General features: G+C 43.2%; 3 protein-coding genes across 3 annotated transcripts; 1 reads left to right on the top strand and 2 right to left on the bottom strand.

Moving 5' to 3' along the window:
• Positions 1 to 102: 102 nt before the first annotated feature.
• Positions 103 to 5,873, top strand: ruvbl1 (RuvB-like AAA ATPase 1). The gene is made up of 11 exons (XM_069678118.1): positions 103 to 368; positions 1,521 to 1,607; positions 1,725 to 1,857; positions 2,508 to 2,659; positions 2,846 to 2,935; positions 3,582 to 3,731; positions 3,846 to 3,909; positions 4,665 to 4,863; positions 4,959 to 5,061; positions 5,141 to 5,232; positions 5,478 to 5,873. The coding sequence occupies exons 1-11, from the start codon at positions 228 to 230 to the stop codon at positions 5,635 to 5,637; spliced, it is 1,371 nt and encodes a 456-aa protein (XP_069534219.1). The 5' UTR covers positions 103 to 227; the 3' UTR covers positions 5,638 to 5,873.
• A 195-nt stretch (positions 5,874 to 6,068) lies between these two features.
• Positions 6,069 to 7,761, bottom strand: mustn1a (musculoskeletal, embryonic nuclear protein 1a). Its single transcript, XM_069678427.1, has 3 exons — positions 7,314 to 7,761; positions 7,079 to 7,199; positions 6,069 to 6,760 (listed from the first exon to the last, which is right to left on the bottom strand). The coding sequence occupies exons 1-3, from the start codon at positions 7,320 to 7,322 to the stop codon at positions 6,666 to 6,668; spliced, it is 225 nt and encodes a 74-aa protein (XP_069534528.1). The 5' UTR covers positions 7,323 to 7,761; the 3' UTR covers positions 6,069 to 6,665.
• Positions 7,762 to 8,151: 390 nt separating this feature from the next.
• rft1 (RFT1 homolog) lies at positions 8,152 to 11,450 on the bottom strand. The gene is made up of 10 exons (XM_069677629.1): positions 11,377 to 11,450; positions 11,168 to 11,253; positions 10,945 to 11,067; positions 10,570 to 10,861; positions 10,355 to 10,489; positions 9,984 to 10,244; positions 9,749 to 9,893; positions 9,558 to 9,663; positions 9,213 to 9,462; positions 8,152 to 9,075 (listed from the first exon to the last, which is right to left on the bottom strand). The coding sequence occupies exons 1-10, from the start codon at positions 11,437 to 11,439 to the stop codon at positions 8,911 to 8,913; spliced, it is 1,626 nt and encodes a 541-aa protein (XP_069533730.1). The 5' UTR covers positions 11,440 to 11,450; the 3' UTR covers positions 8,152 to 8,910.
• Between the last annotated feature and the right edge of the window lie 1,148 nt (positions 11,451 to 12,598).

Here is a 12,598-nt window from a genome sequence, read left to right on the forward strand (position 1 = left end):
AATCGGCAAGATCCAATAGGTTTTCTAGATAGTCCTAGTGGGCGGGGCTTGAGGGTATCACTTCCGCTGATTTTCCCTAGTAACCCACATGGAAACCGATTTCCCTGTGTTTTGAGTTTCGGCGCCGATTACGGCGGTGAAAAATATCTGAGGCACAGAAGGCATTTTGTTAACCGTAGACCTGCCTTTAAGTTTTAAAAGAATATATTTGTAAACTAAGATTAATCATGAAGATCGAGGAGGTAAAAAGCACCACGAAAACTCAGCGAATCGCCTCACACAGTCATGTCAAAGGACTCGGGCTAGACGAGGCCGGGAATGCTAAACAGTCAGCATGTGGGCTAGTCGGCCAGGAGGCTGCAAGAGAGGTAATTTCTATGTCTCACGGTAATTGGGTTATTCATGTATGGTTTTAAGGAATTACTTTGATAGGCGATACATTTTCCCAACCAACATCTTCCTCTTGCAGGCGGTAAGATGCACCGCAGAGCTAGCTGAGTTCCGTTAGCATGGTGGTGTCGCTGTTTCTCAGATCATAGCTTGAGGGAAAGTCCACCCCAAAAAGATGCACATTCATTCATATTTTTTTCCAATGTGTAACATTTGATTTGACTCTAAACCGCTCTCTTCTGTATCTTAACAACATAGAAATAATCGCTGCTGATAAATGAAGAACACATTGATCTGCTGTAACTTTATAAAAGACCAACAGCACTCATGGTAATTTTATCGAAACGGGTTGATTTTCTCAGTACGGTGCAGTGTTTGCAAGATGTAAAATATGTGACCACAGTTTTCACCATTTCAGTGACAGAGGACCAGAGCGTAAAAAATTGACAGTGGATAAAACCTTATGATACCCTTGATGCTCTGTTTACGAGGCTAAGGAGACGTCTGTCTGTTAAAGTATAGTATTATGGTTTCTTTCCATTCGGCAAATAAAGTAAGATGTATTAACACATTGGCCAAGGGTTAAAATATACTTTGGGGAGCTACTGCCACTGCTTTATTTCACGAAGATATAAAACGGCCTCCAGTGCACTTGTTCTGCTTTGATTTGACTTTAAGGACTTGGACCAAAAGGGTAAGTGTAACTACTACAAGGCAACTGACATACAGAGTTACCTTAAACTAGATTATTTGATCGGTAAATGCAAATGTCTTGTTGTTGGCACTGTAAATTCAATATTTCATGTCATTTTCTATCACTCATACTCTGTTAACTATTCTTTAGTTTACTTTTTTATTCTGCTGTTTTGGCCAGGACATCATTCCCAAAGAGATTGTGTTGCTCAATGGGAACATTATCAGTAAAATAGCAAAAAATATATATGCCCTAATGGTGTGTACAAAAAAGGCAGGTGTTACTAGGTGTTACTCCTCAAGGGAAGGCAATCTACATTGGAGCGTGATCATCAAAGTGTTGACTTCTGTGCTTTGCAGTAGTCCAACACACTTTGGGACTTTCCCATATATCATTTTTATGTGTATATTCCTTAAATATTTTCTTCACTCTCCAGGCTTGTGGCATCATTGTCGAGCTGATCCGTTCAAAGAAGATGGCAGGAAGGGCAGTGTTACTGGCAGGACCACCTGGTACAGGAAAGGTAGGTGTGATGTGAGCACGCACTAGAAAAACAGCAGTAGAGCCTAAATGATTTTGATTCTGTTGTTGCTGCAGGACATGAATCAAATAATACCTCTTCTATATGTCCTTCCTTTAGACTGCCCTTGCCTTGGCTGTAGCACAAGAGCTGGGAAACAAAGTGCCTTTCTGCCCCATGGTTGGCAGCGAGGTCTACTCATCTGAGATTAAAAAAACAGAAGTGCTGATGGAGAATTTCAGGAGAGCCATTGGTGAGTGTTATCTAAATACTATTTTGTTTATAGCTGCAACCCCAAAACAAGTCACAAGCTGTTATATATGATAGGCCTCTGTGAGGAGTCCTCAGGCAGGAAGTGCAAGGTGTCCAGCACGCACTGTTGTCATGAGCTGAAATGCTACACTCGACAGCAGAGTTATGAGAATGATGTTGAGAAGGAAGGAAGGCTGGAAATGAGGGAGGGGGTTTGTCTGACTGCTGATGGTACCTGTCGCAGGGAAGGAAATGGAGCTTAGGCAGAGAGGAGAGCTGCTCATCAGCACCTTCGCTCCTCCCCTAGAACAGGATCCACAGAGGGGAGGGGGTTTCATTTTCAAGTTGTCATCACTATGTTGATAAGAGCTCTGTGACAGACAGTGCCCGCCTTAAGCTTTGCTTTCTGACCCCTCACCACCAGATCAGCCACCTGTGTGTGCTCATACTCAGGCTGCAGGCTGCATGAAAGAGGAACAAGAGTGTGATTGGGTTACACAAAATGATGCCCAGACATTTCATGGGCACGCGCACACACATGTTCTCTCTCTGTAATAAAAAGCATTGTTCAGCAGGCTGAAGGATGCAGGGACTTTGAAATATAAAGGCCTAATTGAGCTCTCACTCTGAACTGTACTCGCTCACATTCAGGGCTGCGTATCAAAGAGACAAAGGAGGTGTATGAAGGGGAGGTGACGGAGCTGACCCCCTGTGAGACCGAGAATCCAATGGGTGGCTACGGGAAAACCATCAGCCACGTCATCATCGGGCTGAAGACGGGCAAAGGCACGAAACAACTCAAGGTCAGACTGATGCACTTCAAGCTATGTCACATGTTTAAGCAGTTTAAGGATAAAAGTATCTGAACTGATGGAAAATGTGTCAATATATCAAGAATCAAATAAGCAAGGTACCTCAAACTTGCTGAAATATATGTGATTTTCTTTCCATAATGTCATACTTCTAAATCTCCTGCCTTGTTCTCTTAGCTGGACCCCAGTATTTATGAGAGTCTTCAGAAAGAGCGTGTGGAGGTGGGAGATGTCATCTACATTGAAGCCAACAGTGGAGCCGTCAAGGTATCACTATTTTACATGCATGAACTTTCACAACTGTCAAAACATTTTTTAATCAACTGTGAGAGTACAAAAAGATGTTAATGTTAAGGCTTAGAAATATAAGGATAAAGGTCAAGTTCAGTGTTTTCTGTCTTTCATGTCCTCCTCAGTCCTTCATGGTGGCGTTCTTTCATCCCCTTCAGCTCTGCATGAAAGCTCTGCTGCATTTCTACTGTACTCTGGAATGAGCCTCTCTCATTCCTGCAGCTCTCTATGCTCCCCCTATCTCTCCATCTCCCACAGAGCCTCTTTTCCAGCAGCGGGGCTTGTGGCCTGTGTTGATAGGCAGAGATGACGGTTCCTTTAATCAGCGCAGGTGGGCCGGGGCCTGCGGGTCGGCTCTAGTCAGAGGGCTGGACGACACATTTGTTACTGTTGACAGCTGAATCATGACCTGCCCTCTGAAACTCTTTCATCCTTTCAGCCACATGCCCTCCTCTCTGTGATGGACCGGCTCTGGGTTCGGTCACACACCTGCTCGGCCTGCTCCCGTCCTGTGCTGTCTTTTGTTTCACTGTCGGCAAAAGCTATGTGTGGACATTCGCTTTTGAAGCGGATTTTTCAATTATTACTAGGAACCAATGTGGGTGTTACTGTGTCTTTGCAGAGACAAGGTCGCTGTGACACGTTTGCTACAGAGTTTGACCTGGAGGCAGAGGAGTATGTGCCGCTGCCCAAAGGTGATGTCCACAAAAAGAAGGAGATCGTCCAAGATGTCACACTGCACGACCTGGACGTTGCAAATGCAAGACCTCAGGTATGTAACTGCACACGTCCTGTGAGTCCGTGTGAGTGCAGCTGTTTACATCATACAATACAGATTGCAAAGTTGTCCCGTATTTTCCTTAATTAAGTGCTTATTTGATCTCAGGGAGGCCAGGACATCCTCTCCATGATGGGACAACTAATGAAGCCCAAAAAGACTGAAATCACAGGTAGAGAAACCTGACAGATGTCCAACCAAGAGGCCCCACGAGTTGACTTTCTATGACTTAACGTGGCAGCAATATACCTCTGATATTACCCTAAAGTGGGGAGCTCAGATGCAATAATCAAAGAGTTAATGTTGTATGGCTGTGTTTTCAGTAGTACATCATACAAACAGTGGCTTTCTATTTGATTAGCAACTGAAACGATAACGGTTAGTGATCATCTGGAGGGATATTGGCCATATTTTAAGGTAGAACAACATATTTGATCACCCATTAGCCACAGCTAGAAAACAGCTAATGTTAGCATTCAGCCACTTTCCATAAGTTTGGAATTTGCGCCTTTCTTATTGTGTCATGTAACACTTCTAATAGGTAACACTGAGTGTTAGCATTCAGCCGCTATCAAGCTAACGTTACCATAGGATGACGTATACTTCAGAAAAGGCATATATTCCTAGCTAACGTTGATGTTAGTTAGGACGTGGTTTAATCTAGTCTCATCTGTTCCTAGTGGGTTATCAAATATGTTGTGTTAACTAAAAATATGGCCTGATGTGCCTCCAGATGTTCTCTATCATTTAGCTTGGCAGTTGCTCCTATTTTTCTGATTGCCTATGTTTATACCACTTGCTAACACAGCAGCAGAACATTATAGCAGCGTTTGAGCTCCTGACTCCTGAGTGTGAAGTTGGAGAAAAATGGTTGCCATGACAATATACTGAATTGTTTACCTATGAGTATTTTGTCTCCTGTTTTAGATAAACTGCGAGCAGAGATCAACAAAGTGGTGAACCGCTACATTGACCAAGGAGTAGCGGAGCTCGTGCCGGGGGTGTTGTTTGTGGACGAGGTTCACATGCTGGACATCGAGTGCTTCACTTACCTGCACCGAGCGCTCGAGAGCACCATCGCCCCCATCGTCGTGTTTGCCTCCAACAGGGGAAACTGTTTAATTAGGTTGGAAGACGAACCTTTTTTTTAAATAGGAAATTAAGCTTCAAAATTAGACAGAATTTTTCTTGCTTAATTAACGATGATCTGTTGCTCCACAGAGGAACAGAAGACATCAGCTCTCCACATGGGATTCCTCTGGACCTGCTGGACAGAGTCATGATCATCCGCACCATGTTGTATACGCCGCAGGAGATGAAGCAGGTGAGTCCTTACATTAGGGCCTCCGCAAGTGCAATGTATGCATCTGTGCATATGTCACTAATGTCCGTGTGGTTTGTAGATTATCAAGATCCGCGCTCAGACTGAGGGGATCAATATCAGCGAGGAAGCTCTTTCTCACCTGTCGGAGGTCGGCACAAAGACCACTCTCAGGTACGGATATGTATCGCTGAGGAGAATGAAGAAATCGCAAGCCTGCATTGAGTATCTGCAGTGGTTTAAACTCTTCATAGCAACAGCTGTGGAGGATTATGGGTACCACATTGTTTGGTGCCATTAGGTGCCAAACCAAAAAGAGGAAAACACAAGTAATGCTAAAGACCTGCAAATCCTCTGTCTGTCATAAACTGTGTGTGCGTGTGTGTACTGAGTGTCTCTTATTTCCTGTTTCCTGTCAGATACGCGGTGCAGCTTCTTACACCAGCGAGCCTGCTAGGCCGCGTTCAGGGCAAAGAGACGGTGGAGCGAGAGCAGGTAGAGGAAATCAACGAGCTGTTCTACGACGCCAAGTCTTCGGCCAAAATCCTCCAAGATCAGCATCACAAGTTCATGAAATAAAACTGGATTTGTGCAGAGGGCAGGCGTTCTCAGCCGGTTGTTACAAGGTTCACTTTGATTCTCCATCCTCTTACCACGCTTTTCTTCGCTTCGTTTCCATCTCTCCTCTTTCTACCATGGCTCATTCTCGTTTCCCTGCATCGTTTACTGTGGTAGTTTAGTTCTAATAAATTTTAAGTTTTATTCATTCTGTTTGTTAATGAAAATAATTTTTTGAATAAAAAGGAAAAACAGAAGTTGACTCATTCTCCTTTAACATTTTTGATTGTCGTTCTGATATTTATTAGTGTCATGTCTTACTAACATAACAGACACAATTTAGATTTGTGTAAAGTCATTTTTATTTATCTTCAAGAATACACTTTGTTTGCACTAATTTTCATCTTTAGAAAAACATCACAGTTCAGCCAAAACTGCACCATATTACTATATTGTTTTTTTTTTAATGATTGGTTTGGACATAGTGGGCCTTTCTGTGTGGAGTTACCATGTTCTCCCCCTGCATGCGTGGGTTCCCTTCAAGTACTCTGGCTTTCTCTCACAGAACAAAGACATGCTGGTTACGTTGCTAAATTGCCCTTAGGTGTGAGTGTGAAAGGTCGTCTGTCTCTGCGTGTCAGTCCTGTGATTGACAGGCGATCAGTCCGGGGTGTAATCCCCACCTCTCGCCCCATGACAGCTGGGATAAACTCTAGCCCCCCTGCGAGCCTGAACAGGATAAGCGGTATAGATAATGGATGGATGTTAAAATGTATAGCTTGCAGTATTGTATAAATGCTGCTTTTGTGTGCATTATTTTGTCTTTGCTCTTAAACTGGTAGTGACTGCCAATTTTACAAACAAATAATAGATGAAAAGACAAAATAATTATTAGCCTTGTAAAGTGCAATAACAGAAACTGAGTGCAAAAATGTGACTTTTACAAAGAAAGGCAAAAACAAGTTTTTCATGAACCGAAGTGCAGCTGGAGAAAGACAAACCCCTAACAAGGAAAAGGTGTTGTCACTTCATGGTCAAAAGGTCAGCTGCTACTTCCTGATTGGACCTGAGCGTGAGTTCAGAGCTGTCTCTCCCCCTGACTTGGCTCGACTGAACACTGAGGGAGCAGCTTTCCCCTTTTTCTCTGTGAAGGAAGAGAAAAAAACAACTTTAAAGAGGTGGGAAGAAGGGTGACGTAATGTTGATATGCTCTATAAACACGCAGCGTGTCCCACTGCATGTGAGAAAACAGTTTGACAGGAATGTCCCATCATTACAAGCCTCCTCTCCTCTCTGTATAAGGAGTGGAAACTTGTGCATCATGGGAGACGCCCCTCACACAAACTCACTGCCAAAATGTGATTGTAACTTAACAACATGCAGAAAACAACAGGCTGGTTACTTTCAGTTTCCTCTGTGAGACTAGAGAATAATCATATTTCCGTGTATGTAGTGTCCTTACCGCACTCCTCCATCACTTCCATCGTCTTGCTCTTCGCTGGCCCGCTCAATCCCAGCCTGTTCTTTGTTTCGGCCAGGTCTTCTTCTCTCACCTCGGGACGCTGCATCTGGTCATCTTCTTCCTGATCTCGCAGAAGGGCAGTAAAAAAGTTATACAACACATGTTTTTAATATCTGCCTGCAGAAAGTCCTCTCAACATAAGAAAATGCAAACTCTTTTAAAACAAAGATCTTACTTGAGACATGTTCGTCGAGCAGTTGAAGATGTGCCGTAAAAATCTCTCCTCTCTGTAGGGCTCACGTTCTTTTCTCTTGTGCGCGCACACACTCAAATATAGAAACAACCAAGCTGTGATTCTCCAGTGGACAATAAATCTGTTCCTCAGTTATACATGACGCAATGGGAGTAAAGGCTCCTCCTCTTTTCTGTCTCTGGTTTTTCTCATGGTCTGCTTTTTGCTCTGCTGCTTGATTAGAAAACAATCAGCGTACTACTACTTATTGTGGCACAACAATCCCAAGATAAATTGCAGAGGTGCGAGAATATGACTTTGTCTCTTGCAGCCAAACAACTACTTCCCAACACCACTGATAATAAGATCGCCACGCAAACTGCCAAAGTTCAAAAGATATAACTCGAAAGATAAGTAGCTGTCTGTCCAAACATACTTCATACCCAGCCCGAGTCATGTACACAAGAGAGCAAAGAGGAGCAGAGTACAAGCATTTCCATCTTTAAAAGAATGCCGTCCCCACCCCTTCCTGCTCATTTTCCATTAGAACATCATTATTCAGCCCTCGGGGACTCTGAATTCAGTGGATATTTGTACAGAGGAAATAGCAACAAACTACTTAACTGTTTCCCAGCAATCAAGTATTTTGTAAAAGTGAACCTACTTAGCTTCCATAAAGTAAAACACGAGAAAAAAGGATTTCACTTAGGCAAACAAAGTCAGCTCTAGAAACTGTAGGCTTTCTGATAACATACATGTGTAACTGAAAATGTCAAGAAACATTTTAAATGTAAATAATAGAACCAACAAACAAATCAAGTTAGTCTTTCTATACCTTGTCAAAATGATGTATTAAGACATATGTATGAGACGAGACATTTCCCGTTAGTAAGTGTAGTCCATGAAACAGTTCTTTCACAAGCCAGTGGTGAAATAAATCCAAACTAGTTTTCATGAACACAAGGCCTTGTCCAATCAGTGCAAATGTACATTTAACAACGACACTCATACGTTGCAATTCGTCTTAGATACAATTGTAGGTTAAATGTTGTTAAACTGTGTTACTTAAAATAATAAAAAGAGAGAATATGTTGGAAATCAAACATAATAAGAGTTTTGTTGAAATGACATTTAGACACAAACTTCAGATCCTTTGTGTGCCTTAGTAGGCTTAAGCCCAAGCATATACTGTTGCATTATTCTGTTTAATATATATTGTATTTTTTATTTCATTTTAAGCTCTTAATGTTCTTAATACTCTCTTTGTAAAGCACTATGTGTGAATGGTGCTTTATAAAGAAACTTTCCTTGCTTACAGTTATTACATTCATATTTTAATGACACAGTAATGACATGTCTGTTCACACTGGTATGCGCACTCACACACACCCACACACACACACCCACACACACACCCACACACACACCCACACACACACACACACACACACACACACACACATACACACACACACACACAGGGAAGCCTATTAAAAAAGTTGTCCCCTTGTTGGTGCCGTCAGTAACTGTCAGCCAGTAGCTCCTTTTTTGTAATGAAACATGTTTTCTCCCAGTCCAGAAAACACACATCAAGTGTAATTTAAGTGTGTTTCTTGCTGTATCGAGGTAAGAGCTGAGTCCTCACAAACTGAATAAGACGAGTCTCTGTGAGGAGAACAGTGACAAACACAACGAGTAGGCACGCTGCTCCTACGCTGATATGGACCAGCCTCAGCAACCAGCCGCCCTCACAGCAGAACATGGCCTGAAAACAGAAGAGAGAGAAGCTCTAATGAAGCTAATGGTTTGTGTTAGATAAAATGAGTATAGAGTGTAAAACTGCAGTCAATAAAAAGTAGTTGTCAATGTTTAAAGATAAAACGTCACATGATTTTCTCGCACCTCAGACAGCGCTGTGACAACCGTGCTGACAGCGAGTGCCAGCAGGAGGAGCGGGGAGGGTAACAGGCCTCGCAGAGGTCTCCATTGACTGGACTTGAAGTAGTGACGTATGTACAGAATACTGTGCAAGATGCGGAGGCCCATGTTCAGGCAGTTTGCCAGTATGAAGCCCACAGCGCCAGCCCACCACGTCAGCATGTAGGAGAGGAACAGGAAGGACACGGACAGAGCCAGCATCACCAAGTTATACCTGAGGATGAAACACAAACACAGTGTCAACACTGTCACAGGTTATATGATGTGTTATAACCGAGTGAGTGTATATGTTTGTTTATCTTTTCGTACTTGTCAACCTCTTTTTGGCTCATGGCAGCAAATACAAAGCATTCTGTTACACCATTTACAGCCAGCAGGAGGACATAGCAGCTGTAGCATCGCAGCAAAGCAGGCCCTTTAACACAAACAAAACAACAAAATGAGCTGTGACTGAGTCAGACACACAACATAACTTGTCACATAAACCCAATACAACGTACCTTCTCCACTGCTCAGCAGAGAGCCGCCATAAATGTCCAGGGCCAAGTGAGAGTAGGCGTAGCCGAACACTGTGATGATCAGACCGACCACCAGCACCAGTTTCAGCAGACACTCCAGGACCTCTGCTGCAATGGCGACCTCTTCCTGTAGACACAACATGAAAGTAAAGCCAACAATGATTCCTTTTCTAGCCGTCCACATAGACCTGTTTGTGTTTACATCCATGACTCACACCTGTTTCTGACTTTTGACACTACGTCCTCGCTCCAGCACTTTGGCAAAGAAGATGTAGAAGCTTTCCTCGATAGGCAGGAAGATGAAGCGAGCCACCATGGAGCCCAGATTATTGACAATGTCATAAACTCCCTGGTCTCCGAAGCTGAGGACGTTCAAAAAGGTCATGACGTAACGCTCGCCCTCTGTGAGGATCTGCTTCAGGAAGGACTGCTTGAAGAAACTCCAGGTGAGCCGGGCCAGAGTCCAATCAACCAAAGGCTGTAAATGGAGCAGCAGATGAGGATTAGTATTCCTTTAAGGTTTTGATATATCTTGTAACTGATCAGTTTGTGAAGATCATGTATAAAAGATTTATCCTGGTTTACTACCTCTCCATCAGCTCGACAGGGCAACAGATCTCCAACACTGTGCAGAGGAAAACTCTTCTTTTCTGCCTCTTTAGAGCCCAAGAAACGAATGAAGTAAACAGCGTAGCACAGCACCAGGAATCCTGTGTACACCAACTGAGAAAAACCCAACGCTCATTTCACAAAAATGAAAAAAATAGCAGAATAAATGTAGAAGACTTCAGCTTATTTCTTACATGAGCAGCAGAAAAGATGTAAAGCCCCCATTCACGAGCAAACACCACCAGCACCACAGTCATACTGCACTTAGCGATCATCGCTAAGCTCTCAGCGACCACTTTCAGTCGCACAAACATGTGAGCTTGAGCCAGGACCCAGAGAGGCTCAGCCAGGAGCTCCTGCACTCCTGACAGGGCAAACAACACCACAGCAGGGCCATAGTAGGGGATAGTCTCGGGGTCGGGGATCTCCAGGAGCCACAGCCACACACAGACCAGCAGGGCCGCCCATAAAACACCCAGAGGCAACCTAAGAGCAAAGAAAGGCAAAATAAAGGGGAGATAACTTCAAGCTGGTTAAATGCACATGCTGAATTTTAATAGTCAACCCACGTCAGCCACAGCAGGTTGATAATTTGTCTCCAGCTGTGGTTTGTCCCAGATACTCCGCTCAGACAGGCTCTCCGGAAAGCTTCTCTGGATAGAAACACTAATGTGGAGTATAGTAGTGTAAGCCTGCATGATAAAGACACATATACAATCACATTTCAGCAAAGTTTCTTTTCTCCTCTTATCATGGCTAATGGCACTTTTCTCCCATACCAGTCATCTTTACCTGACATTGACAACTCCTATCAGCTCTTTGGACACAAACCGCAGTGTGAATGCATTCAGCAAGAAGGTGAGGACTCGAAACATCACCTGACAACAACAACCAGTGACACATTTGAATCATTTTGAAATCACAACAGAATTAGTAGTAAACTGAACTTTAATATACTGGGTTTGTATGTTACTATAACTCAACACGGTGTGTTCATGTACCTGTAGCAACACATTATAAGAAGCAAGAGTGGACGCATTCTTCAGTACATCCTGAGAACTCATTTTGGACTTCTCTCTCGCTGGAAATCTTTTTACTGTCAAGCGTGAATTTGACAACCTATCCGCCGCTTTCTACGAGGCAAAATCATTATACTGTCATGCTGTGAAAACCGTCACTATGGCTGCTGGAAAATCCAAAACGATAGCGTCGAAATACAAACGAATAATTGTGGAACTGCATATGAACAGCAGAAGCTAGTGGTAGTACTGGTAACACTTCCGTACACATTGTGCGGAAACGCGCATACGTGGTGACGTCAGAGAGCGCGGTCTACACTGCTGCGTCGCTAGGGGGCGTAAACATCCCTCTGATACTCTATGGGAGATGTTACATTCTGATGTGAATTTCCATCTCCATGCAAAGACGGAATGTTGGTCTCGTTTAGGTTTAAAAAATTAAAATAAAAATGGATCTGAAATTCTACATTTACATTTGGTTTCAATTAACTTTAAAAAGAAGTTGATTAAATCAATCTGAAAAGATGGATGTTTTTTGATACTATAACCTGTCAATACCAGCATTTGTTGATCTCCAGAAAATGTCATACTTATTTTAGTCACTATACAACATCCATCCACTATCTATACCGCTTATCCTGTTCAGGGTCGCGGGGGGCTGGAGCCTATCCCAGCTGTCGCTGGGCAGTGGGGGGGGGTACACCCTGGACTGGTCGCCAGTCAATCACAGGGCTGACACATAGAGACAGACAACCTTTCGCACTCACACCCACACCTATGGGCAATTTAGAGTCACCAATTAATCTTGTAAGCATGTCTTTGGACTTTGGGAGGAAGCCGGAGACCCCGGAGGGAACCCACGCATGCACAAGGAGAACATGCAAACTCCACACAGAAAGGCCCACCTTGCCCAAATTGGGGTTTGAACCAGTGACCTTCTAGCTGTGAGGCAACAGCGCCAACCACTGCACCACTGTGCAGCCCCCACTAAACAACATTTTGTTTATAAAGTTTATTGGCATAATAATGTTTGAGGTTATTCATTTTTTTTAATATGGTCAACTTGTAGTTCCACAAAATACAGTGGATCCAATTAACAACATATTAAAGTGAGAAAAGTAATTTCCATATTTAAATATTTTACAACCTAATTTCAAAATAAATGTCCAACAGGAAATACTAAAATGCAACAATCCTTTATAAG

The sequence above is a fragment of the Semicossyphus pulcher genome, unplaced genomic scaffold (genome assembly GCF_022749685.1).
Source record: "Semicossyphus pulcher isolate SPU_LCO1_2020_fin unplaced genomic scaffold, fSemPul1.0.p SCAF_3, whole genome shotgun sequence".
NCBI classification, from domain to species: Eukaryota; Metazoa; Chordata; class Actinopteri; order Labriformes; family Labridae; genus Semicossyphus; species Semicossyphus pulcher.

What these genes read in the sequence shown, in the direction of transcription:
- ruvbl1 (XM_069678118.1), top strand. Translation starts at nt 228, where the DNA reads ATGAAGATCGAGGAGGTAAAAAGCACCACGAAAACTCAGCGAATCGCC. An exon ending in CCAACAGTGGAGCCGTCAAG is followed by an intron (nt 2,936 to 3,581) that starts GTATCACTATTT and finishes GTGTCTTTGCAG; the next exon opens with AGACAAGGTCGCTGTGACAC. An exon ending in AGGGGAAACTGTTTAATTAG is followed by an intron (nt 4,864 to 4,958) that starts GTTGGAAGACGA and finishes GTTGCTCCACAG; the next exon opens with AGGAACAGAAGACATCAGCT.
- mustn1a (XM_069678427.1), bottom strand. An exon ending in GGAAGTGATGGAGGAGTGCG is followed by an intron (nt 6,761 to 7,078) that starts GTAAGGACACTA and finishes CTTCCTTCACAG; the next exon opens with AGAAAAAGGGGAAAGCTGCT.
- rft1 (XM_069677629.1), bottom strand. Translation starts at nt 11,439, where the DNA reads ATGAGTTCTCAGGATGTACTGAAGAATGCGTCCACTCTTGCTTCTTAT. An exon ending in CTTATAATGTGTTGCTACAG is followed by an intron (nt 11,254 to 11,376) that starts GTACATGAACAC and finishes TGTTGTTGTCAG; the next exon opens with GTGATGTTTCGAGTCCTCAC. An exon ending in CCTGTCGAGCTGATGGAGAG is followed by an intron (nt 10,245 to 10,354) that starts GTAGTAAACCAG and finishes CTCCATTTACAG; the next exon opens with CCTTTGGTTGATTGGACTCT.